We start from the raw sequence: 25880 nt of genomic DNA, 5'->3' as shown, positions 1-25880 counted from the left end.
TTAACTGTGGGTGTGGCCAGGCATGGCTCCTTAACAGAGGATGACAAAAGATGGTGCCTTTCAGAGCCATACCTGTAAGGAACACTGAGGCTGACCCAAGCCCTGGGATGGGGTGATTGCCCCGGGTGCAAACACTTGGTTGCTTAATAGCTATAGCATCAGGTGGGTTCGGGTCCAGCAGGCTCAGAGTCAGCGCCTGCCTTTGTGTCTGGGGTCGAGCCGACAGGGTTTCCAGCTGCCGCATGAAGCAGGGGGTTTTGGGGGGAGGGGAATATGGCAGGGTCTGTTTGAGGGACGCTATCTGGGGACGATGCTAATCCCCGCTTCTGGGAGTGGCCGGATCTTGGGACACCAAAGGCCAGTCACAAATGTGAACCCAGATGGAGGGAATGGTGATCCATATCGGGGTGGGTGAGTGACGCGGGAAAGGGGGACAGCTATCGGGGTCTTCGGGGACCCATCCGTGGGGGCTGTGGCCAGGATGGAAGTTGAAGGCGCTGGCTCTCGCCCTGACCCTACCTTGCCGCGGGCGCAGCGCACCGAGCGCAGGGCGCCGAAGAAGATGGGCAGCAGCGCCATGAGCAGGAGGCTGCCGTAGGCCAGCGCAATGCCCTCGGGTGTGGAGGGCGGCCGCGTCGTGCCGTTGGCTGGGGTGCCAGCCTCGCTGCTGCCGTTGTGCGGGTCGCTGAGGGCCGAATCCATGGCGAGGCTGCGCTCGGGCTCCGACTCCAGCTCCGGCCGCCGCAGCACGAACGCAGACGGAGAAGAGGCACTGCGGGGAAAGCCACGTTCCCCTAAAGAAACAGGAAGTGACGTGTTCCCTTGCCTTTCCGTGAGGCGCAGTGAACGCGCGCGCGTTCACGCTACCGCGCGCCCGATCGCCCTCTGGTGGCGGTGAGGGAGGGGCGGCATGTTGCTAAGCAACTTGAAGCCGACCGGTAAAGAAGCTCTGGACCACTATGGCTATAATCCATCCTGAGATATGAGGACCCATCCCTTAGTCCTAGGCTATTTCTTCAGTGCCAGGCTATCCATCTCTCCGCAAATCCTCATCCTTCATCCAAGAAGTTATGCATGCATTTACCCGAAACTCAACTGTTCATTCGAGCCTTAAATATGTATTGGGGTTTCCCACTTACCCTTGTCACGCTTCTAAGGTCCAAGGACACTGAAGAGAACAAGCAAAGGTTTGTCCTTTCACGAAGCTTGAATTTTAGTGTGCAGGAATTGGGAGGGGGAAGGCGGAGAGAGTAAAATGAACAAAATAAATTACGAAGTCTAAAATATGATTATCTGTTAGAATAGCTTTAAAATGTAAAGATGAAGGCATATTGATATGACTTAGAAACCATGTTGATGCAGGCAAATTAGAGAAAATCGAAGCAAAATAGGATGAGTGTGTAAAAGGTTGCAAATGCATTATATGGCTATTACGTGCCAGGCAATAATAACCCTTCCCACTCTGTAACCCCAGACAGCTTATAAACTCCGTGGCTCTTATCCTAACCGGAAGGAACTTTTTGGGGGTACTTTTAGTATTTTTTTAAGAGATTTATTTAATTTATGCGAGTACACTGTAGCTATCTTCAGACACACCAGAAGAGGGCTCTAGGTCTCATTACAAATGCTTGTGAGCCACCATGTGATTGCTGGGAACTGAACTCAGGACCTCTGGAAGAGCAGTTAGTGCTCTTAACCCATGAGCCATCTCTCCAGCCCTAGTAATTTTTTTTTTAAAACAGGCAGCTTCATAAATGCACATGACAATAATCCAACAGTACTAAAGGGACTATTGAAAGAAAAATTCTTTTTGAAGGTCCTCCCCCCTTAAAGGAAACTACTCTTAGTTGTTATTTTATTTCATGTATGTGGACTTTGCCCACATTTATCTGTGCAGCAATTGCTTGCCAGAAGAGAGAGTCAGATCCCCTGGCACTGGAGTTACAGACAGTTGTGAGCCATCCCGTGTGTCCCAGAAATTGGACCTTAGTCCTCTGAAAGTGCAGCCAGTGCTTTTAACTGCTGAACCATCTCTCCAACTCCAAAGTAGTCAGTCTTAATAGTTTCTTGTGTATCATTTTTTTGAAATATGATTTCATATAGCTAAGGCTGGCCCCAACTTTTGTAAGTAGTTGAGGATGACCTTAAACTTCTGACCCTCTTAAACTCCCCAGGTCTGGGATTACAGGTGTACACCACTATTCTTTGGTTGTGCAATGTTAAAGATTGACCCTAAGCTCTCAGACATGCTAGGCTTGCAGCCCACCAGCTGAGCTACATTCTTAGGCCTCTTGTCTATCATTCTAGAACTTTCCTTGAGTTTATAAACACATGCATTATTCATTTACTAATCTATTAAACAAATCACAATTGCATACCTAGTGTACAAGAAGTTGTCCACTCAGGTGTGGGGTTCTAGTTGTTAAGAATGAAACACACACAGAGCTAGGCGTTGAGCGATTGGAAGGGTCCTGGTAAGAGGTTGTTCAGAAGCCTGATGTTGAAAGACGACGGGGAAGCAGAACAAAGCTAAGAATTCCAAGCAGAGGATAGATTAAGGTGTTATGTGTACCTATAGGGTATGTATTCTTTTTTTTTTTTTTTTTGGTTCTTTTTTTTTCGGAGCTGGGGACCGAACCCAGGGCCTTGCACTTCCTAGGCAAGCGCTCTACCACTGAGCTAAATCCCCAACCCCGGTATGTATTCTTTTAATATCTTTTTTTTTTTCTTCTGCTGAATGGTACAGTGTATGAAGGCAGAAACAGGGGTTGGGGATTTAGCTCAGCGGTAGAGCACTTGCCTAGCAAGCACAAGGCCCTGGGTTCAGTCCCCAGCTCCGGAAAAAAAGAAAAAAAAATGAAGGCAGAAACAAGGTCACTAATATTCAGCACTGAATTTCAAGCACCTGAAATAGTGCTTGTAACATAGTGTGCAAGGGCAGTGGGGAAGTGCAGGATACTGCAGGCTGACCTCAAACGTGATTCTTTGGCCTCAGGCTTCAAAGTGCCGGGATGACAGATGCGTGCCACTTTGCCTGACTCTAGTCAATAATTAATTATTCGAGTTCTAAAATGCTTCTTTCACACAAATAGAAAATCTGTTGGGACTTCCGGTGATGCCCAGTGGCCCTAGCCAAGGTCCATTGTGAAAGCAAAAGAGAAAGTTGTGTCCTGCAGGTGCCTGGCACTGGACAGAGTATGGGTCAAATAGAGGACCTCACTCTGAGTCTGAAGATCTGTGGTCCTCCAGTTCAAATTTAGTAAATGCTATCACAGAGGCTTAGTACACAGAAGCTGCAGAAGAGAGACGCCTACAAAGCTCAACTCCATTGTGGCAGAGCAGGCAAAGTGAATGTGAAACTGAGATTTAGTAAGTTGACAAAAGTACAGATGGTAATAAAAACAAAATCCCTGCTTCAGGTTAAGAAGGTAATTCATACTAGACAATGGATTTACTCTTATTTTCTCACGGTCCCAAAATGATTTCAGAGAGACAAAGTTGTCCATGCAAGTCACAAAGTCAGACATGGAAGAGCGGGGCCTTGACTGTAGGTCTATAGGCCTTCAAAGGTTCTGTGGCAACAGCCCAGCTACGCAGAGGCTAGGGTGCGTGACATGAGCCCAGCTGTTGATAGTTCCATTGCAGAATGTTGACCAGGAGCCAGGCATGGTGTTTGGGAAGACTCTTCATCTGATAGCTTGGGACTACAAATTGGAAACAGTTTACTTTTTACTTTTATTTTTGCTTGTTGAGACAGAGTCTTACTAAGCAGCCTTGGCTCACCTGGAACTCCTATTGATCTGTCTGCCTGTGCTGCACGCAGGGCCTAAGACTGTTTTGATTTCTCTTGGGTGGAGCCTTGGATTCGGTTAGGTCTATGACGTATCTGGCCTCTTCCTTCACCCTCCTGGACAGGAAGTTGTGACCAAGGTAGAAAGTCCTGGAGCTGACCCAAGTTCAGGCAGTCACTCTCGAGGCTTCTCTGTGGACAGTTGGGTTCCTGACTTGGAGATGCTCTGTCTTGCTATCCCCTGGAGAGAGTGATAGAGAAGTCAGAAAGAGGGAGAGAGTGCCTGCCCCAAGGGGGAGTGTTCTATGTAGGCTTACATCTGTGGAATATATGCTTAAAGGCAGAGTCTAGCATCTGGGATGGTTAAATTACCAAACATTCATTCTAAAGACAGGTACAACCACACCTCATTTCTCTATGGGCAAACCTCACACTCCCTCTTTGTTCTCTATCTATGCTCATCTGCATAGACGAGGACACTGTCACACCTTGTTCAATGTACTTAAATGTACTTCCTCTAATAGCTAGCAAAGGTCATCAGTGGGTATGAAATCATTTGGGGCAGATAGTTGAGGAACAGGATACTCATGGAGCCTTACAGTGTCACCTTCCAGATGACTCTCTATTAAGCAGCCACAAAGGGAAATGTGCCCTTCCAACAGAGTAGTCTCGGTTAACTGAACGATCAAACTTAGTACAAGCCAAACTGGGACAAAGTGACACGATGCTGTGCAACATGGGCCACATCACCTAGGTAGTGCCAAACACAACATGCACCCATGCCCTGCCTGCATCTACTTATGGAGAGAGAGCTGGAAAAGCCAAAACAGTTCAGATCCTATAAGACACATTCCACATAACAAACTCATTCTCAAAAAGAAATAGTGGCGATTATTATAGATTGAAGAGGCTGAAAAGAAGAAAAAAATCTAAGGTTGGGAGTCATGGCGTATGCCTGTAACACCAGTAACCTTAGCACTGGAGAAGTAGCTGGAGAGTCAGAAGTTCAAGGCCAGCCTTGGCCTTTAGAACTGACCTTAATACAAACCAAAAACGAAAGTTCCTTATCAGGCGAGACACCCTTGGCTGGGATATCAGTGCATTTCGCCGTCTATGGTACACACTAACACAGTGTCTCTGCCACTGACAGAAATCTGGTGGCCTCTCCAGCTCTCAGGAGCATGCTTAGTTCTTCTAGAATCTGTTGGGGATTCTCTGTCATTTTTTGTCAAGGAAAACTGAAACTATGCAAACAGGAATCCAGTTTGTGTTTCCCCAATTCCCAACTGACAAAAAAATAAAATAAGAATAAAATTAAAAAAGGAAAAAGAAAGGAAGAAGGAAAGAAAGAAAGAAAAGGGAAAGAAAAGAAAAAGAAACTAAATTCTCCAGGCTCTCCCCAAACATTCTGAAGAGAGTCCCATCCCCAAAGAAGCATGTGCAGGAGAAGCAGTGGAAAGCCCACCCCTGGCAAGCGGACCACAGGGATGATGGAACAAAGCGAACCGACTTCTTCATCTTTGAATACTGTTAGCGCTTTACTTTGGTATTGTGCGTGTAGGACTGGGCAGGTGTGCTTGGTCAGTTGGCTTGTTGACAAGGTTATGGTTATATACTTTAATAATACAATTATATGTTGCTTCTTTTACCTATTGTGAAACATCTTGTTGCTAAAACTGGATTATCGCATCATATTCTAACTCCTCACCCCACTGCCTTTGAGATTTACATATTTGTACAGATGCTGGTTTTATGGGCTTTTGATGGCTATAATGGGGCCATGTTGTCATTCGTTGCCCACCCTTTTTAAAGATTTATTTATTTATTATATGTGAGTACACTGTAGCTGTTTTAGACACACCAGAAGAGGGCATCAGATCCCATTACAGATGGTTGTGAGCCACCATGTGGTTGCTGGGAATTGAACTCAGGACCTCTGGAAGAGCAGTCAGTGCTCTTAACCGCTGAGCCATCTCTCCAGCCTGAAAGTTGTCATCTTTTTTTTTTTCTTGGTTCTTTTTTTCGGAGCTGGGGACCGAACCCAGGGCCTTGTGCTTCCTAGGCAAGCGCTGTACCACTGAGCTAAATCCCCATCCCCGAAAGTTGTCATCTTGAAGTGCCCCACCCCCTTTGATGTTTTGACAAAATACCTGACAAGAAGCAGCTTAGGGAAGGATGGATGGGTCCGTTTCTGCTCAGTGCTCACAGGTACAGCCCATCCACAGGGCAACAGGAGCAGAGACCACTCTGTTCACTTTGTCCCCAGTCAGGAACTGAAGCGAGATGCATGCCAGGCCTCAGCTCACTTCCTCTTAGTTTGGATCTGGCCATGAGATGGTGCTACCCACGTTCAGGGCGGGTCTTCCCTTCTCAGTGAAACCTCTCTGGAAACGATCTCATGGACTTTTCCAGAAGGGCCATTTCATGGTGATTCTAAATCCAGTCAAATCCATGATGAAAACTAACTAGTGTACTTTGTTCTCTGAGAGGCTAGGACTGGCAAGTGGGGAGCCTGAGTTTCTGTTTGAAAGGGCTAGGCCAAGGGTGAAACATTTTAGCAGTGGAGGGAGTGCATTGAAATTAAACTGAGGTAGAGAATCAAGCCGTTACACAGAACAGGCAGGGCTTGAGCTGGGCCTCAGAACTCCCAGGTGCCTGGGTGTCCGTGATGCCAGGATTGTGTGTCCCCACCCCTGCTCTGCTCATTTTGTTTACTCTCCTTCCCTAAAACACACTGGACTACAAATGTCAGACCCCAGAATTTGAGTTGAGGGTCAGGGGAATTTCCAGGGTGCCCAATTGGAAGTCCTTTGGGATGGGCAAGTCATCTTACAAGGCTGCGTCTGAAGTTGGGGGGGGGCAGCCATTTGAGGTCTAACTTAAGAGGTTGGAATTGTCAGCTGCAGTCAGGTAGCAGCTAGAGACGGCTCCACACAGCCACCAGCAGCAGCTGCAGGCATTCTTTTACTGGAATTCTTGATTCGATACAGAAAAGCATTTCAGGACAAGTCAGTAGGAAGCAGAAATGGAATTCGCTAAGGGAGATTTTAACATAGATTTAGATTGCAGTATGGGAGTTAAGAGAGAGAGAGATCCAGCACCAGGTGTGGGTAACAGCTTCCAGAGACAGACGTGCATGGTGTCTCAGCAGTAGCCATACACACAGTTTTGGTGGCTTCTGAAGTTGCACTGCCTGAAGGCTCTCCAAGGAATCTTTATTAAAAAAAAACTTTTTTTTTCTTAGCATCTGGAGCGATGGGTCAGTGGTTAGAGCACGTAGTGTTTTTGCAGAGGACCCACATTCTATTCCCAGCACCAATACTGGGCAGCTCCTAACCACCTGTAACTCAGCTCCCTGGAATTCGACGCCCTCTTCTGGCCTCCTCTGGCACCTGCACTTACGTGCACAGATGCAAAATTAAATAATAAAATTTTAAATGAAAAACCAAAACCAATCTTTTTGGTAGTGACCATAGGATAGTGTCTGAGCTGCGCTGGCTAGGATTACAAGCAGCCAAAGTGGTGAATGATCTTAGCAGCGGTGGGTCTGCTGGAGACATAGCCCCCGATGTCCCTTCCTGGCTGCAGCCCGAGCAGTTCTTTCACAAACTCCTCCCCATGCAAAGTAGATTCCTGCCCACGCTCTCTGCAGCCAAGAATTTCAGAACTGGCGAGTGTAAGACAGAGTTGGAGTTTATTGAAAGAGGTGGCAGCACAGATTCCAAACAGGAGAGTTTGACTGACTGAAGGGTTGTGAGGAAGGAGCCTGCGGTTTTCACTGTGGGCTCGGTGGGTGTGTGGGTGACCCTGAGGCTTTTAAGGTCTATTAACTTGCAACCAGAGTCAAAGGTTAAAGGGTTTCCCACTGTAAACAAGTTTTAGGGTGGACGTCCTGGGCAGTTGTTTGGCTTTAGGAATGGCAACAGGGCAGGTCGTATATCCTTCTGACCCCAGTTTGCCCATTGTCTTTGACATTTTGTTAGAGATGTCTGTCTTTAGGAAATTAGGAAAGTGTCATCTCTATCGGTAAATTTGGCTTTCCCTGGGTGGTGTATGCGTGTGCGTGTGCGTGTGCGTGTGTGTGTGCATGCGTGTGTCTGGAATCTTCCGATTGTCAGCAGGAAAGGGATGATGGGCCTCTTTGGTTTCCTATGCCCCTTGTTGCCCTTCCATCTTGCCTCTAAACCATGAACCGCTAAGTTTAAAAGGGAGTTAAAGCAAGCCTTTTACTGTGAGTGGAGTTTATAGTCTTACTTGGCAGATTCCAAGTCTTCAGGTTTGTAGCTGGGAAAAGAGGAAGACCATACTTGGTCATATATGCTTAGGCCTTAAGCATGGTCCGTCGTTATTTTAACCTAAAACATGTTTCTGTTGTTGTTGTTGTTTGAGACACAGTCTTCCTATGTAGCTTTACACAGTCTAGCACTCTCTATGTAGACCAGGATGGCCTTGAAAGAGGTGCTCCTGCCTCAGCCTCGTGCGTGAGTGCTAGGATTGATGAAGGCATGCTCTTTATTTTAACATTCTTATTCGAAATATCCATGAAAAGAACATTTTCTCTATGTTGCCAGCCTTACCAGCAGATGCTAATTGCTCAAGAACTGTTGCTTCTCATCTGGTGGGCGGCTTCACCAGTCTCTGGAGGGAGGGGATATTTTTCCTTCCTATGTCCCCTTAATTTCTCCATCTTTCCATCCTGCCTCAGCATGACAACGTGTTAGTCACAAACTGTTAGCCTCACATATACCAGGTTGGAAACATTCTCCTGGCACCGGTGTTTTTCCTAGGGAGAGGATTGTGTATGGGAAAATTCTTTGGTAACCTGCTGGAGGGAGGAGAGATCCTGAGCATGTTGGCTAGCAGGGCTGAAATGGCCACTCTGCTTTGGAGTAGAAGCAAACAGGAATTTGTGGGAGGGAGGGAATGGAGGGGAAGAAAAGACTGGGCTGCAGAAGCAGAGAGGAACCAGTGAGATGCCCTGAGGAGGAACTCCACTGACAGGGGGCATTCTCTGGTTGTGTGTGTGTGTGTGTGTGTGTGTGTGTGTGTGTGTGTGTGTGTATGTATGTGGTGTGTGTGTATGTGGTATGAGTCTGTGTACGTCTGTAGTGTGTATGTGTGTATATGTATGTGTGTTTGGTGTGTGTGTATGTGTGTGTGATGTGTATGTGTTTGGTGTGTGTGTGGCATGTGTGTGTGTGGTATGTGTGCATGTGTGGTGTGTGTGTGGCATGTGTGTGTGTGGTGTGTAGGGATGCCTTGTTTATGACATCCTGATTGTGAGCCTTCTTACAGCTTTTCCGACACCTCCAGTACCCTGGTGGGAGGCCCCTGAGCACCACGGTGCCTCCTTTCTCTACGTGGTGTGGGGAGCTTCACACAGAGGAGAAGAGATTCTGGAATGAGAGGGAACTGTGTGTGTTCTGCCCAGTGGGGAGATGTGAGCCATCACATTGGCATTGGCCAAGGCCAGAGTGGAAGGGAGTTCATGAAGAAAAGAAAGAAAGCCATGTCAGCATGGCCAGGTATGAAAACAGTATGGACACCAGATGCAGCTAGGAAAGAAAGGCACCTCTGTTAGACTTCTGCTTAGGGAGTGGAGTGAGGGCAGGAGCACACTGCTCACCCGGAATTGGTACCTGCCACACTCATGGAGGCTCACAGCTTCCTGTAACTCCCATCTCAGGGCATCCGATGCTCTCTTCTGCCCTCTGCAGGCACCAGGCACACATGTGGTGTACATGCATGTATGCAAGCACACACACACACACACACACACACACACACACACACACACACACACAGAGCAAAAGAATCTCAAGGCTGGAGAGGCAGATCAGCAGTAAGGACACTCACTGCTCTTGCAGAGGACTTGAGTTCAATTTCCTGTGTCCACATGATGGCCCATAACTTTCCAACTCCAGGTCCAGAGATCTGCCTTTTTTCTTCTTTTTTTCTTTTTTTGCTTCTTTGGGCACTGGCATTCATGTTGTGCACATGTATGTATACATGCAGGCAAAGCAGTCATACACATAAAATAAAAATAAATAAATCTTCAAGGCATATAAAGGAGAAGTAAAGTTGGGTGAAAAGAGCCCCGTGAGGGGGTGTGAGAAGGATGGGTTGTGTCAGCGCATCTCCATTCTCAGGGCTTGCTCTGTGGCTCCAGCTAGCCCTGAACCCTCGATGTCTTGCTTCAGCCTCTTGAGTGTTGGAGCTGCGGTGCTCACCGTCATACCTGGCTGGGCTCTGGGCTGCTGACTTATTGCACTGGACAGCGAACTAGGTAAGAGTGAAGTAGGGAGTCCTCTAAATGTCTGTCTGGAGTTCTTGGAGGCAGAGGCTCCCCTTGCTTAGTGTTCTCTCTTGCCAGCAGAGGGCAGTCTAGGCCGGTTAACAGATATGACCTCCCAGGGGTGGCTGTTTGCAACGTGAACCCAAGGGAAGGCCGCACTTTGTGATGGAGAAGCCTGAGCCACAGGCCAGTTCTAAGACTGAGGCTCAGCTTTGGACTCTAGGCTGAATCTAGTCAGAGAAACCTGGGCTTCATCAAGCCCAGTGCTGCTGGCAAATCCGAGCCCTACGATCTCTCTGGGAATGTTTCAACAGCCTCCATATTCCTCTCCCACAGTTCCTCCCCAGCATGCCTGGTGTGCTGTTAGAAACCCTTCAACGGTCCTCTGTGCCTGCAAGATGTGCTGTTTTGTTTGTCCTGCCATCAGGAGAAGGGGAGCATGTAGCTCCTTTAAGTATCTGAAAGACCTAGCCATCTCCACCCTGTCCTGCATGGATGTATGTCCACCATGTTTATGCCAGGTGCCTGAGGAGGTCAAAAGAGAGCATCAAACCCCATGGACCTGGAGTTACTGATGGATGTGATTTGGGGGTGCTGGGAACTGAACCCAGGTCCTCTGCAAGAGCACCACACGTTTTTAACCACTGAAATATCTCTCTAGCTCTAAGTCATTATTAAATAAAACAACGAACAGGCAATTTCCCAGAGCCCACTGTGGTCTCTGTATCTCAACCTTCATTCCTCACCCTACACAGCTGTGTTGCAAAGTACAGAATCGCACAGGTTAGAGGTGGGAAGAGAATTTTTGGTGAGTCTCTGTGGTCCACAGGACAATGTCCATTCTTTGGATTGGTAATTGGTCCTTTTTATGTCACCTCTGGCTTCTCTCTCTAGCCTGATTTCTCTTGTCCCCAGACTTTCAACTTGCAAAAACTACTCAGTTAATGTAATTTTTGTAATGTTAATGTAAAAACTCCCCGGTTAGTAAAATTCATTCATTCATTCATTCATTCATTCATTCATTTGTGTGTGGGGGTCATGAATGACATGGTACATACAGGAAAGTCTTTGGGGTTGGTCTTTTCTTATCTTTACACAGGTGATGCCCACTCTTGGCTGTCAGCCTGGCTACATCTAGAACGAGTCACTGGGTATACCTGTGAGGGATTTATTTTCTTTCTTTTTTCTTTTTTCTTTTTTTTTTTTTCGGAGCTGGGGACCGAACCCAGGGCCTAGCAAGCGCTCTACCACTGAGCTAAATCCCCAACCCCGGGATTTATTTTCTTAAGTAAACATTAGAAGTGGGAAGGCCCATTTTAAATCCAGATCCTCTGAGGTGGTAAGAGCCACCTTTGATCTGGGCCACACCTTCTGCTGGCAGCTCTAATGTTGGCAAGTCCATTCCTTCACTGGCAAGAGGGCCTAATTCTTCAGGGTTCTGGCACATTCTGAAGACCAGCTAAGACACTGTATACTGAAAAACAACTGGATTCTTGGACCTTCCTTTAGTAGACAGACATTGTTAGGGTAGCTTGACCACAGCCTGTAAGCCATTCTAATAAATCCCCACCCCAGGTCATTCTGTAAGTTCTGATCTCCTAGAGAACCCTGACTGGTACACATGGGTCCTGGAGGTTGAACATAGGTGTCTACACCTTCACGGCAGCTCCAACTATTGACCATCTCCCTCTATCTTTTCCTCATTGCTTTTTTTATTTACTTATATTTTTCAATATTTAATTTTATTTTAAAGACCTATTCATTTTATCCTAGGTATACGAGTATTTTGCTTTTTAAGTATGTATGGGCATCACACGTGCCCAGTGCCTGTGGAAAGCAGTTAGAGGGTGTTGTATGCCCTGGAGCTGGAGTTACAGACAGCTCTGATTCATCATGTGGGCGCCGGGGCTTCCGGAAGAGCAGACAGTGCTCTTAATTGCTGAGCCATCTCTCCAGCTCTAAACACGAACATTCAATTTTTTTTTTCTGTTGATGTTTGAGGCAGAATCTATCTAGGTAGGACTGGTTGTCACAGAACTCAATATCTGAACCAGGCTGGCCTCAAAAACCACACAGATCCATCCACCTGTCTCTGCCTCTTGAGTGCTGGGATTAAAGTATGTGCCACCATTCCTGGAAAGATTTTCTAAAAATCTATCAATCAATTAATTTTTATTTATTCTTGCCTCATACATTATATCCTGACTGAAGTTTTCCTTCCTTCCTTCCACTCTTTCTAGTTCCCACCCCATCAACTCCTCCTTTTCCCTTCAGAAAAGAGCAGGCTTCCCAGGGATACCAACTGAACACACACAACGAGTTGCAATAAGACCGGGCACAAAACCTCATACCAAGGCTGGAGGCGGCGGCAACCCGGTCAGAGGAAAAGGGTCTCGGAAGCTCGTGAAAGAAAGACACCTCCTACTCCCACTGTTAGGAGTCCCACAAGAGCATCAAGCTACACAACCGTTACACATGCAGAGGACCTACGGTCCCATGCAGGCTCCGTGATCGCCGCTTCAGTCTCCGTGAGCCCCTCTGAGCCCTGCTTAGCTGATTCTGTGGGCCGTGGAGTTTTCTCTTTTTATATTTTATTTTTAAATTTACCCATACGTGTGTGCCCGTGTGCAGTTTGGTGCATCGCGTTCATACAGGTGCTCGTAGAATCCAGAAGAGGGTATTGGATCCCTAAGATGGTTGTGAGCCACGTGATGTGGGTGCTAGGAGCCAAACTCGGGCCCTCAGGAAGAGCAGTAAGTGGTCATAATGGCAGTTATCTCTCCAGCCCTATTTACTGATCGTTTTTAATTTTTTTTTTTTTTTCGGAGCTGGGGACCGAACCCAGGGCCTTGCGCTTGCTAGGCAAGCACTCTACCACTGAGCTAAATCCCCAACCCCTCATTTTTTTTTTTTTTTGGTTCTTTTTTTCGGAGCTGGGGACCGAATCCAGGGCCTTGCGCTTCCTAGGTAAGCGCTCTACCACTGAGCTAAATCCCCAGCCCCCCAACCCCTCATTTTTAATTTTAAAGGCAGCATCTTGCTATATGTCCAGGCTAGCCTTACACTCATGATCACTTTACGTCATCAGTGCTGAGATGACTGGCATGAGCTACTAGGCTTAGTGTAATTCAAAAGGAACCCAGGAGGGCAGCAGGCCAGCTCATTAAACCACCACCACCAGTATTGCTGGATAGTACTGAAGTACGGAGCCCTCACCTGCTCTTCTCCTGTCCTCATCTCTAGCTTTCTGGTGGAGAGACAGAGCACCAGATGGAAGGACTTGGTACAAAGCCAAATAGGAGATCGGGCTCAGAGTTGGGTAGGCTCTTGGCCTTTGGCCTCCTAGCCCACAGTTTTTTCCATAACTAGCCAGAGGTTCTGTCAGGCACCAGCCACCATGTATTCTGACTACTTCAAATAACTTCCTGTTTCTGAGCACAGTGTTTGGAGTTCCAGCATTGGAAGCCATTTCCTTTGGAGGGCGAAGGGAACTGAAGGCCTCTTGGTCTTCAGGGAGCCCCAGTTCATGTTGAAAACTCCTGTGATGAGTCTTCTGATAAGCCCACGTCAAGCTCGTTCCCAGGAGGGTGAGCTGGCTGACCAGCAGCCAAGGGCGAGATGAGATGCCGTGGGAAGGAGATCCTGACTGTGGGCCTGAGGAATGTGGGAAGCACCAGGCAGCAGAACAGCAGGGTGGGGAGAGTGTTCATCTCAGAAGGTCAGACAGCTGTGAGAGCCTGGGTTGAGGATGCAGGAAGCCTGGCTTTACCACCAACTGGCTTTAGGTCAGCATGCTACGGTGCTGGCTTGTTTCTGGATTTTTGTAGAGGATCTTGCATGCTAGGAAGCTGCCAGCTCTTGGTGGTGGTTGCCATGACAACTATCTCTGTGCTATAGCAACCAAGGAGACAGTTGCCATGACTATGGCTGCAAGGTACAAGAGACAAGTGATTGGCTAACAGTTCCACCTTGAGGCATATTCTCCTTCCCCTCCCATTCCTTCTGCCAACAGTTGCTAAAGTTCAGTGTGTGTGGCCAGACACAGTGGTGATCAACTGAGATGTCAGGCAGCAGGGACCTAGTGTTCCAAGACTTGGGCGTAGGCTGACATTCTGTATAACAGTAAATCTCTGCTTTATCTGTGCCTTACTTTCCCTATCTAGATATTTCAAAGACTGTGCAAGCTCCCTCCAGTTGTAAATTGAGGTTGCCTTTAATTGGGAACCAAATGGTTGTTACGAAAGTAGTGAAAAGTGTCCCAAGGACCCTTTTGGTCCTTACTGCCCCAATGACACTAATGTGTCACGTGTGTAGTGCCCTCTCTGTGGCTGTGAGGAGGCCTGGGGAGAGGGGTCCTTTCAAAGAGCCTGGAGTGTTCATTGTTTCAGGTGAGTGGCACTAGGAACTCCAGATAGAGCCATTAATAATTATCAGAACCATATACAATTTTTCTTTTGGCTAGTCTCTGCTTATATCAACATGGCGGCCTCTAACTTCTGATCCTCCTGCTTTAGCCTCCCGAGTCCAGGTATGTGTCCCTACATCCAGTTTATGCTATGCTTTGAATTGAACCCAGAGCCATGAATGTTAGGTGAGTGCTCTATCAACTTAGTCACACCCACCCGGCCCATAGTATGACCACGTGTTTGTATCGAGCACCAAGCTAACAACAGCCTTCCTTGTGTCTGTTGTAGAAGAGATCATGGGCACTGCACTTTCTGATGTCAGAGAGATCAGGCTGCCTCTGGCTTAGCTGATGGTTCTCAAGTCCAGCCTTGGCACAGAGATAATCACTGCCCTTCTTCCTGGTCTCCACAGCTTTGGCTTTCTGGGTTTCAGGGATGGCTGATGGTTTTAGAAACAGGTGGGGCACAGCATGAAATGGCAGGGCCCAGGAACCCAAAGAGGAAGCAAGGAACTTGGATGCTTCTCCCTGGGCAGATGCCAGATCTGTTGCCTCCAGGCTCTGCCCTTCCCCCTGCAAGCTGGACAGTCCCCACCCCTTGCCTTTCATAGCAGGACTTTGCAAACAGTCTCTCCGGATGGACACTGGACACGGCTGCGCCTCCTCCCTGCACACTTTCCGTTCCCAGACTGAGCCTCAGCCAGGGCTCCTCAGGAAAATTGGCTGAAAGAGACATTTTCCATGCTCTTGACTCCTCTGGCTGTGCTGGCCCTCTCCGGCATCTTCTCCCATTAGCGACCCACACCCAGAAAGAGAGGATGCTGTCAATCAACTTGCTGTTATTCATCCACCACTAAGTTTGAAGTCATTTCACCTCTCTGGGCCTCAGTGTTCTCAGGCTGCATATGGTGGTGCAGGCCTGTGGTCTCAGCACTGGAGAGAAGGAGGCCAAGAAGAGAAAGTTGAGGCTAGCCTGGGTATTGGAAAAGTACTTGCTGTGTAAGTATGAGGACCAGATTTGGACCTTCATCACTGACAGGTACTCATGACAGCCACAGCAGGATTCCAGGACTCAGGGAATTGGAGAGAGGTTTCCTGGGGCAAGCTGGTTAGCTAGCCTAGTCTAGGTGGTGAGTGCTGGGTTCAGTGAGAGACCCTGCTTCAGTATATAAGGTGGAGAGAGTTTGCAGAAGACAACTGATGTCAACCTCCGGCTTTCATGAACACATTCACATATGTACACCAGCACACACATAACCGTCCACACATACGTGAACAGTTATGCAGGTATACACCCAGGTACAGCACATGCATAGACACATGCTAAAAGAAAAAATAAAAAGAACCTATAAAATCCATCCAAACAAACACCACACACACACACACACACACACACACACACACACACACACACAGAGAGAGAGAGAGAGAGAGAGAGAGAGAGAGAGAGAGAGAGAGAGAGCGCTGGCTCAGTTGGTAAGATACCTGACACACAAGTACAAGGAACTCAGTTCGGATCTCCAGAATCTAAATCAACAGTTGCGCACAAAGACCCAGCCCTGTAACCCCCTAGCTTGGGGGTAGAGAGCAGAGACAAACGGATCCCTGAATCTCATTGGCTGGACAGCTTAGCCAAACCACTAAGCTGCCTGTTCAGTGAGAGGCCTGACTCAGAAAGTAAAGGTGAAATCAGGCAGTGGTAGGGCTCGCCTTTAATCCCACACTCGGAGGCAGAGGCATGTGGATCTCCATGAGTTTGAGGCCAGTCTGGTCTACATAGGAGTTCCAGGAAGTCAGGGCTATACAGAGGTATAGAAACAAAAATAAAGGTGGAGAGTGAGAGAGGAAGGACATTTGATGTGGACCTTGAACCATCACATACTTGCACACACATGTTCATGTACACCTGCACATATGATACACACACACACACACCATATACCTGCCCATATCACACACATGCATATACCATATACTCTACACAGTGCACCCACCACACATACACCACAAACACACATACATGCATACAATACACACCACACATATACACACACCATACACATACACAAACCACATTATACAACACATACCATACACATACACACCACACATGCATACAACACATACAATCACACTCTCTAATACACACACCATGCACCACATATACATATACCACATACAAACATACATGCTTACAACACACACATACCACATGCATGCAACACACACACACCACACACACACACACACACACACACACACACACACACACACACAATGAGCTACCTGGGAAAGACTTAGTTAGAACTCAGACATTTCTTTTTCTTCTTCTTTTTTGTTTTTTTCCAGACAGGGTTTCTCTGTAAAAGCCCCAGCTGTCCTGGAACTTACTTCATAGACCATTCTGGCCTTGAACTCACAGAGATCCACCTGCCTCCGTCTCTGCCTCTGCCTCCTGAGTGCTGGGATTAGAAGCAGGCACCACAACCATGCCTGACAAGAACGCAGACATTTGATGTTGTGTTTTGAGAGAGGGTCTTTCTATACAGTTAAGGTAGTCTTTGAACTCAGTATCATCCTGCCTCTGGGTCCTGAGGTTACAGGTATGTGGTACCACGTCCAGCAGCATGTTTGAGACAGGGTCTTACTATATAGCTTAAATGTACTGCAACTTCCTATGTAGCCGAGGCTTGCCTCAAACTCTCCATCTTCCTATCTCGGTGCTGGATTTTAAGGATATGCCATGATGGCCATTTTATTTTTAAAAGATTTACTTATTATTTTGATTTTATGTGTATGAGTGTTTTGCCTGCATGCATGTACCTGCTTGTGTACTTGGTGTCCCTGGAGTCTGGAAGAGGGTACCAGATCCTCTGGAACTGGAGTTAAGGGTTAAGGATGGTGTGAGCAGTCACGTGGGTGCTGGAAACGGAGCCAAGTCCTCTGCAAGAATAGCAAGTGTTCTTGACCACTGAGCCATTTCTTCTTTCTGTCTCTGTCTCTGTCTTTCTGTCTGTCTCTCAGAGACAGGGTTTCTCTGTGTAACTGTCCTTGCTGACCTGGAACTTGCTTTGTAGACCAGGCTGACCTGGAACTCACAGAGATCCACCAGCTTCTGCCTCCTTAGTGCTGGGATTAAAGGCTTGAGCCACCACAGTCAACTTCTATTTCATTTTTTAATTTTTTAACTAGGTAATTACAATTAAGTTTTAGATTAGCATATAAAACATCACAGTAAACACTGACTGTTTCAGTCTGTGTAATGCCTACTAAACACAGTCCTTTGTTTGCTTGGTTTTTTTTTTTTTTTTTTTTTTTTTCAGAGCTGGGGACCGAACCCAGGGCTTTGTGCTTGCTAGGCAAGTGCTCTACCACTGAGCTAAATCCCCAACCCCAACACAGTCCTTTGTAAACCTGAGCAGATCCCACATTTCAGAGGCCAAGTGTCTCCCCTAATCTCATCTGGCTCTTGGTTAAACAGGAGGTGACTGCAAGCCCGATGTTCAGAGGAGGCTCTGGTATGCAGGAGAGGACTTCTCTAGCTAGGCAGACAACAGAGTGCAGTCATCCACAGTAAAGCACAAGTCGGCTTTTAGAAGCTGTTCTTTCAAAGCTTTGCTGGGCTTTGGGCTAGCTGAGGGCACAGTCACAGAGGGGAATATTGCCCAACTCTTGTAATCCAGGAAATGTCATGTAAACAATGGGACACCCTCCTGACAGTTTCTACTCATCCCTTTCCCCAACAAAATGGAAAAAAAAAAAAAAGGCCTGGTGCTGTATGAGGTGGGCCTTGGTGTGGGAAATCCAGCACAGCTCTCATGGCAGACAATCTAACAACTGACCTGTAAAATGTACATGTCTTGGGTAGCCAGCTTGACTCTCCTAGTTTCTCCTACGTGTTTCACCCAGATGTCAGTGGGTGAATGATGTATGATACAGTATATCCATACTGTGAAATATTTCTCAGTTATGAAAAAGATCATAAGAAAGAAAACACTGGCAGGCCGAGAGGAGAAATACACACATCCACAATTATAGTTGGAGATTTCTACACTTCTCAGCGTGGATTTTAAAAGGAGGCATATAGTTACTTTTAATCAAGGGGGAAATTGATTAAAATTGATGGGTACATGGAAGACTTGACCCGCATGCCACGGTGCCCAAGTGGAAGCCAGAAGACAACTTTGTGGAGTCAGTTCTTTTCTCCATTTTATTTTTTATTATTTTAAACTATGCGTCTGTGTGTCAGGGGTGGGGTGGGGCATGGGCATATGTATGCAAATTCAGCTGCCTACCCGATCCTCCGGAGCTGAAGTTACAGGAGTTCGTAAGCTGCCTGGCATGGGTGTGGGAACTGAGCTCGGGTCCTCCAGAAAACCCCATGTCTTACCCACTGGCTCAGGCTTGGGCACCACATCGTGACCAGTTGAGGAAAAGAGAACCTGCCTTTCAGTTGTAGCTCTCTCTTCTTTTGTGAAGCTGCAGGCAGCCTCGTGGATAAATGCCCCTTTTAAATTTCTTGCCATCTGTTTTCTGTTGTTTTGTTTATTCTTGTAACAAAATTATTACTGTAAATTCAAATCCAGTTTGAAATCCTTAAGAGCAAACAAGCATTTAGTAGACATCTGCCCTGCAGCCCAGAAAACCTTCCTGCACGTGTCATTGCCCTGAACGGGGCAGATTCTCCTTAGATCAGTCTCTAGCTAAATGTAATCAGAATATCTTCTTGATCCCACAGAGGAGAACAACGCTGTAGCTCTCTAATGTGGAAAAAGTGAAAAAAAAAAAGTCCAAACATCTTCTACATGGAGTCGAAAAAAAGGATAAATATCACCGTTGATGGTGGATACGGGCATGGGGGAGGGCATGGAGAGGACATGGGAGAGGGCATGGGGGAGGGCATGGGGGAGGGCATGGGAGAGGACATGGGGGAGGACATGGGGGAGGACATGGGAGAGAACATACGGGAGGTTATAGAGAAGGTTATGGGGGAGGTTATGGGGGAGGACATGGGAGAAGGCATGGGGAGGGCATGGGAGAGGGCATGGGGGAGGATATGGGGGAGGGTATGTGGGAGGGCATGGGGAGGACATGGGAAAGGGCATGGAGGAGGGCATGGGGGTGGGCATGGAAGGAGTTCTATGGCAGATACCACAGTTCTGTCCAATGGCCTTCATTTCCTTACAGAAATCATCTTGTTTGGAACAGTGGGGATGAAGCAGGTGTGGTAACCTCATTCCCATTCTCTTCTGCCCTGAAGTAGCTTCTCCAGCTTCCCTCAAAGTTGGAGGTAATAAGATTCGTTTTGGTCAGTGAGCTATAAACCAAAGTCTCTTGGCAAACAATTTCCCCCTTGATTAAAAGAAGGATAGATGGAGGGATGGAGAGAGGGAGGGAGGGAGAGAGAGAGAGAGAGAGAGAGAGAGAGAGAGAGAGAGAGAGCGCTCTTTCTACCACTGCTGGTTCTGACTACTTGCTTGGGATACTAGTCTGAGGCTGGGATGCTTGGAAGTGTGGTAATCACACCATAGGCACGAGAAAAAGCTTGAGAGAGCTACGGAGCTGCCGACCAGGCTCCTCACCTTTTAGGGCTGATGAGTCAACCCGCAGCTGCCCACCTCTGGAGACCTGGGTAGAAAATGTTCTTAGAAGGATTCGTATCATGCATAGCTGCGGGCAACTTCATAGATAAAGCATCTCTGAAATTTCATACCGCATGTTCTCCATTGTTTTGATTTATCCTCCCAATGAAAATGTATTATTGCTGTAATTCCAAGTTCAGCTTGAAATATACACTGCCTGGCATTGGGCATCCTTGATATTCCAAGGGGCAGGAAAGAGGCAGTGTTGGGAAGAGGGCTAGTGAGGAGTTCACAAGAGGAACACACTGTTCTTTGTGATCATGTCCTAGCTGAGAGGAGAGGTCTTACAGACTGGGGGCAGCTGGGCATCCATTTCTCATCTCTGTTTGGGTTTTCATCTGAGGCTGTAAAATGCTAGTCTCTGGTTAGATTTCGGATGAAGGATGTGCATACTGCTGGCTGGTAGACATGTCTTGCCCAATTTTTAAAAAAAAAATTATTTTATGCGTATGGATGTTTTGCCTACACGCACATCTGTGCGTCACGTATGAGCCTGGTGCCCACAGACGTATGGAGATACATATCTTTAATTCCAGCACTTAGCAGTCAGGGGCAGGAAGATTCTGTTCAAGTTCAGCTTGGTTTACACAGTGAGTTTCAGGCCGGCCAGAGATACATAGTAAGACTCTGTCTCAAAAAACAAAACAAAATTAAACTAAAAACAAAAACCTTGAGGGCTGGAGAGATGGCCCAGTGGTTAAGAACACAGGCTGCTCTTTTTTTTTTTTTTTTTCCGGAGCTGGGGACCGAACCCAGGGCCTTGCGCTTGCTAGGCAAGCGCTCTACCGCTGAGCTACATCCCCAGCCCCATCAGGCTGCTCTTCTAAGAGGGTCTGTGTTCAATTGCCAGCACCCACGCGGCAGCTTACAAGTGTTTGTGACCAGTTCTGGAAGATTTGATGCCCACTCGCAGCCTCTGTGAGTACCAGGCACGCGTGTGGTGCATAGACACATAGAGGCAAAGCCTTCATACCCATAAAGTGAAATAACTAAGGTGAGTACATTAAAGATTTGAGATATTCCACAAAAAGATCTGGCTCCTGATTTTCTTAAGAAATTGGAAGTATCTGTGGTTCTGTCCTCCTAACTGACAGCCCAGGGGCGACAAGCAGCTCGGACCTCCCTTCCTTTTAAGCAGGCGAACTGTTACTTTTCTATTGCTGTGGATGAAGCACCACGATCAAGGCCACTTGGAGAGGGAAGGGTTTGCTTTGGCTTACAGTTTCAGATGAATAAGAGCCCATTATATCGGGAAAGCCCTGGGGGCTGGAGCAGTGAGCTCGAATCATGAACGCCGAGCTGAAGCGGAGAGTGAGAGAGTGAACTGCAAGTGGGGCAGGCTCTATACTCCCAAAGCATGTCCCAGTGACACACTTCCCAAGGCCACGCCTCCCAAACCTCCCTAAACAGCTCTACCAAACAGGGGCTACGTGTTCTAATGCCCTGTGGGGGAGCATTGCTCATTTAAACTATAACATGGGACAGGTTGTTCCGAGTCAGATGCTCTCTAAAGTCTACCCATGACCTCCATAATTTATGTGACTTAACTCTGTGAACGTGTGTGTGTGTGTGTGTGTGTGTGTGTGTGTGTGTGTGTGTGTGTGTGTGTGTGTGTTTGGACTTTTGTATAAGCCTGGAAGAGCCATTAGCAAGGAGTCATTAGCACCTCACTACCCTGCTGAGGTGGGTGGGGTGTTTATCGACCTGGTAGCTCAGACTGTGGGAAACGTCTTGTTTTGTGAGGAAGCTAAATGTGAGACAAGTTTACTTCTGTGGGTGTGGAGTGGGATTTCCTGAAAGGTGAAGAGGGAGAGATTTGCTCAGTGCAGGCACATTAGTGACCAAACACCTGTCAGAAGCAACTTAAAGTAGGAGAAATTTAGTTTGGCTTGCAGTTTCAGGGACACACAGTCCACCATGGCAGAGAAGACATGGTTAGCAGAAGCAGCTGGTTCTGAGGTGATGGGAGCTTGCAGTGTTAGCTTCTCACATGGCTTGGACCAGGAAGCCGAGCTGGATTACACCTCTTAGGGCTCTCTCTAGTAGCCTTTTCCGGTTAGCTAGACCTTATGTTCCAAAAGTCCCAGGGCCTCTTAAAACACCACCAGAGCCTTTAGGCCGAGTGTGGGGGAGATACTTCAGACTACCTTTAAGCATTGCTTCTGGATAAAGGGATGGGCTCTAGGAAGAGAGGCGAGATGAGCCTCTGCGGATAGTGACCCATTTCTAATATCCCCCAGGTCTTCTCTTCATATCCCTTGCGTCTTAGGGTTTCATTGCTGTGAAGAGACACCATGAGCAAGGCAACTCTTATAAAGGACAACATTTAATTGGGGCTGTCTTACAGGTTCAGAGGTTCAGTCCATTATCATCAAGGTGGGAACAAGGTAGCATCTAGGCAGGAATAGCCCTAGAGCTGAGAGTCTACATCTTATTCTGAAGGCAAACAGGAGAAGACAGACTCCTTAGGCAGCTAGGAGGAGGGTCTCAAAGCCCACACTCACAGTCATACACCTCTTCCAACAAGGCTGCAGCTCCTAATAGTGCCACTCCCTGGACCAAGCATGTCCAAATCTCCATACTTTGGAACACGGCTAGGGTGAAGGTATGAATGAATAAAAGTCCATTCATCACTTTCCTGCCTTCATTTCTCTCCCTCACTATGGTGGAGACATAAGTAACTTTCTACAATTTCCAGGTCTAAATCTCTAGAATCCGTTACATTACATGGTGAAGACATGTTGCCTTACACCTGCTCACCAGACAGATGACTTTAATCTGAAGAGGTTAGCAGCTGGGGAAATGGCCGTGGGCAATGAATGAGGACCTTTGTTTGGCTCTCCAGCACTGATGTAGTAGCCTGGTATGATGCTGTGCATCTGTGACCCCTACTGGTGGTAGGCAGAGACAGGCAGGTCCTGAGGAACCCCTGGCCAGCTGGAAACAGTGAGGGCTGGGTTCTGTGAGAGACTTCCTAAATTAGGTGAAGAGGCACAGAGGAAGACCTCTCATGACGTCCACCTGGAGAAATGGACCAGTGGTTAAGAGTACTTGCCACTTTTGCACGGGTCCTGAGTTTGATTCCCAGCACACACATTGGGTGACTCAAAACTGCCGGTAACATCAGCTCCAGGTAATCTGATACACTCTTCTGGCCCCCCTGGGGACCAGCGCCAGGAAAGTGGCATACACATACACGCACGATATGTACATAGTTAAAAAGAAAATCTTGCAGGCATGTTGACACACACATTTAGTCCAGCACTCAGGAGTCAGAGGCAGCTTGGTTTCTGTGAGTTTGAGGCCAGGTTGGTCTACATAGGGAGTTTCAAGTCAACTTCAGGGCTGCCCAGTGAGATTCTGTTTAAAAACCAAACCAAACCAAAAGCAAACACTACATCTGTTTTGTTCTGATTTTGAGACTTATTGTGTGACTGGCTTGAAAATGGCTTTAGAGACCTGACTGGCCTCAAACTCATGGAATTACTCTTGCCTCTGTCTCCTGAGTGAATGGCTCAAAACAAACACAAACAAACAAAAACCCCAAACAAACAAATAAACAGCCCTGAATGCTACTTGATAAATTCATGTATAGTCATGAGTACTAGCATGCACATATGTTTGTATATTCACACACACACACACACACACACACACACACACACACACACACACACACATACACACGAGACAAGGAGGCAGTCCCATGTGATCCGTGCGGGCCCAGTGTAATCTCAGGGTGGAAAGGAAGGCAGCGGAGGGGTCAGAGAGATGGCGCATGTGCTTAGTTTGACATTGTTGCCTCTGATGATGATGATGAGGAAAGCTGTGAGCTGAGGGACGTGCTTGCCCTCTGGGAGCTGAAGAGGAGGAGGAAGTGCCTTCTTTGCAAGGTACTGCCTTCACGATGCTGTGTACTGAGTCTCACCAGACCCGTGCCCCAATTTCACCCAATTGTAAAATAGTACACCTGTGCTGTTGGGAAGTCACTGAACGTATGGTAATTTGTTGTAGGAGCAGTAAGGAACAAATATTCCGAACCACTTGGAGAGGCCACATGTAGATGGAGACCATTGCCAGCTGCCTGTGTCACCCCAACATGTGGCATCACCTCCTGCTCTCAGCAGAGAGCCCAGGCGCAGCTGGATCTGGGGAGCTCTTATCAGAGACCTTCACTCAGATAGGGTTAGATCCTTGACTTCACGTAGAAGGGAGTTTCAGGATGAGCCCATGTGGAGCAGAGTTGGAGCGTATTAAAATGGATTTAGTATTAGACATTAATGGACATACACCCAGAAAAAGAATTAGAGACACCCAAGAGCGTGGGTGTGGGCTTCTGATAGTGCCTTATCTCCACAACAGCATATTTATGGTTTTAGTGACGTCTGAGGTTACTATCTTCAAAAGTTTGCTAAGGAATTTAAATACATTGTCAGGTGATTTCTGGGGTGCACTGGAACGGGGTTACAGCTGCTGAGGTAAAGCCCAGCTCACGGGGCTTCAAGAAACAGGTCAGCTTTACCGAAAGCAGATGTTAACAGCTTTGCTTGTGAGATCCTTGGAAAATATTCAGACATCTAGCCAGGCCATACCTGTGTGCATGGTTCATTGCTATTTTAACTTCTTAATTTGGCTTAATCGCTATGTAAAACGAATATTGTCTTTATATTGGCCACCTTTACAGCAAATGGTACTAATTTTGCTGGAAGCCTTGACTGTCAGCTGGTGAGAGGCATCAGCCAGACTCCAGAGAGAGGAGTCCTTTTCCTTCCCATGGGACATCATCTCCCCAATCTCTCTGTTCTGCCTCAGACCCACTTTTTTCTGGGTGAGTTCCTGACTCATAGTTTCTGGGCATGAGAAATAGTGGCGTTTAGAAGGCTTCTGCACTTCAGGGCAGCTTTAACTCCGCCCAGAGTGAGGAGTAGTGACCCATCTAGCATGGCTCCCTCTTTTCTTGTCTGACACGTAGCTTTCCCTGTACGTAACTTTTGTTGTTTCCCTATTACATCTGTTTGTTTGTTTGTTTATTTTGTGTGTGTATGGTTCTCTTCTTCCACCGTGTGGGTCCTGGGGATTGAAGTCACTTCTTCCTGCTCAGAGGCAGGTTCTTCGCCCGCAGAACCATTTTACCAGACCCCTCAAAACAGCTTGGATGATCAAAATGTGAATGCTTCACTCCTTCTTTAAATGAGGAAAAAGAATACCCTTGGCTGGGAAGGGAGAGGCAAAGATTAAAACAGAGACTGAAGGAACACCCATTCAGAGCCTGCCCCACAGGTGGCCCATACATATACAGCCACCCAATTGGACAAGATGGATGAAGCAAAGAAGTGCAGACCGACAGGAGCCGGATGTAGATCGCTCCTGAGAGACACAGCCAGAATACAGCAAATACAGAGGCGAATGCCAGCAGCAAACCACTGAACTGAGAATAGGTCCCCCGTTGAAGGAATCAGAGAAAGAACTGGAAGAGCTTGAAGGGGCTCGAGACCCCATATGTACAACAATGTCAAGCAACCAGAGCTTCCAGGGACTAAGCCACTACCTAAATACTATACATGGACTGACCCTGGACTCTGACCCCATAGGTAGCAATGAATATCCTAGTAAGAGCACCAGTGGAAGGGGAAGCCCTGGGTCCTGCTAAGACTGAACCCCCAGTGAACTAGACTATGGGGGGAGGGCGGCAATGGGGGGAGGGTTGGGAGGGGGACACCCATAAGGAAGGGGAGGGGGGAGGGGGAT

At 47.4% G+C, this 25880-nt stretch overlaps 1 protein-coding gene and 1 long non-coding RNA gene across 4 annotated transcripts in view; one reads left to right on the top strand and one right to left on the bottom strand.

Annotated features, from left to right (window-relative positions):
• Hm13 (histocompatibility minor 13) overlaps window positions 1–804 on the bottom strand; it is a 35324-nt gene extending 34520 nt beyond the window's left edge. For 2 of the 3 annotated variants that reach the window (NM_001399536.1, NM_001399537.1), the window contains exon 1: window positions 520–804. In NM_001399536.1, the coding sequence (NP_001386465.1) occupies window positions 520–702 (183 nt within the window). In that variant the 5' untranslated portion in view covers window positions 703–804. The remainder of the gene's footprint in view (window positions 1–519) is intronic. The other variant, XM_063283823.1, reaches the window with a different exon arrangement.
• Window positions 805–839: 35 nt separating this feature from the next.
• LOC102553281 (uncharacterized) overlaps window positions 840–25880 on the top strand; it is a 35551-nt gene continuing 10510 nt past the window's right edge. The window contains exons 1-3 of the long non-coding RNA XR_005502659.2: window positions 840–1187; window positions 19229–19332; window positions 19678–19780. This is a non-coding gene — a long non-coding RNA (uncharacterized LOC102553281). The remainder of the gene's footprint in view (window positions 1188–19228; window positions 19333–19677; window positions 19781–25880) is intronic.

Source organism: Rattus norvegicus, chromosome 3 (assembly GCF_036323735.1).
Source record: "Rattus norvegicus strain BN/NHsdMcwi chromosome 3, GRCr8, whole genome shotgun sequence".
NCBI lineage: Eukaryota > Metazoa > Chordata > Mammalia > Rodentia > Muridae > Rattus > Rattus norvegicus.
Note: the sequence above shows the minus strand (reverse complement) of the source record. Positions and strands in the feature narration are given on the sequence as shown.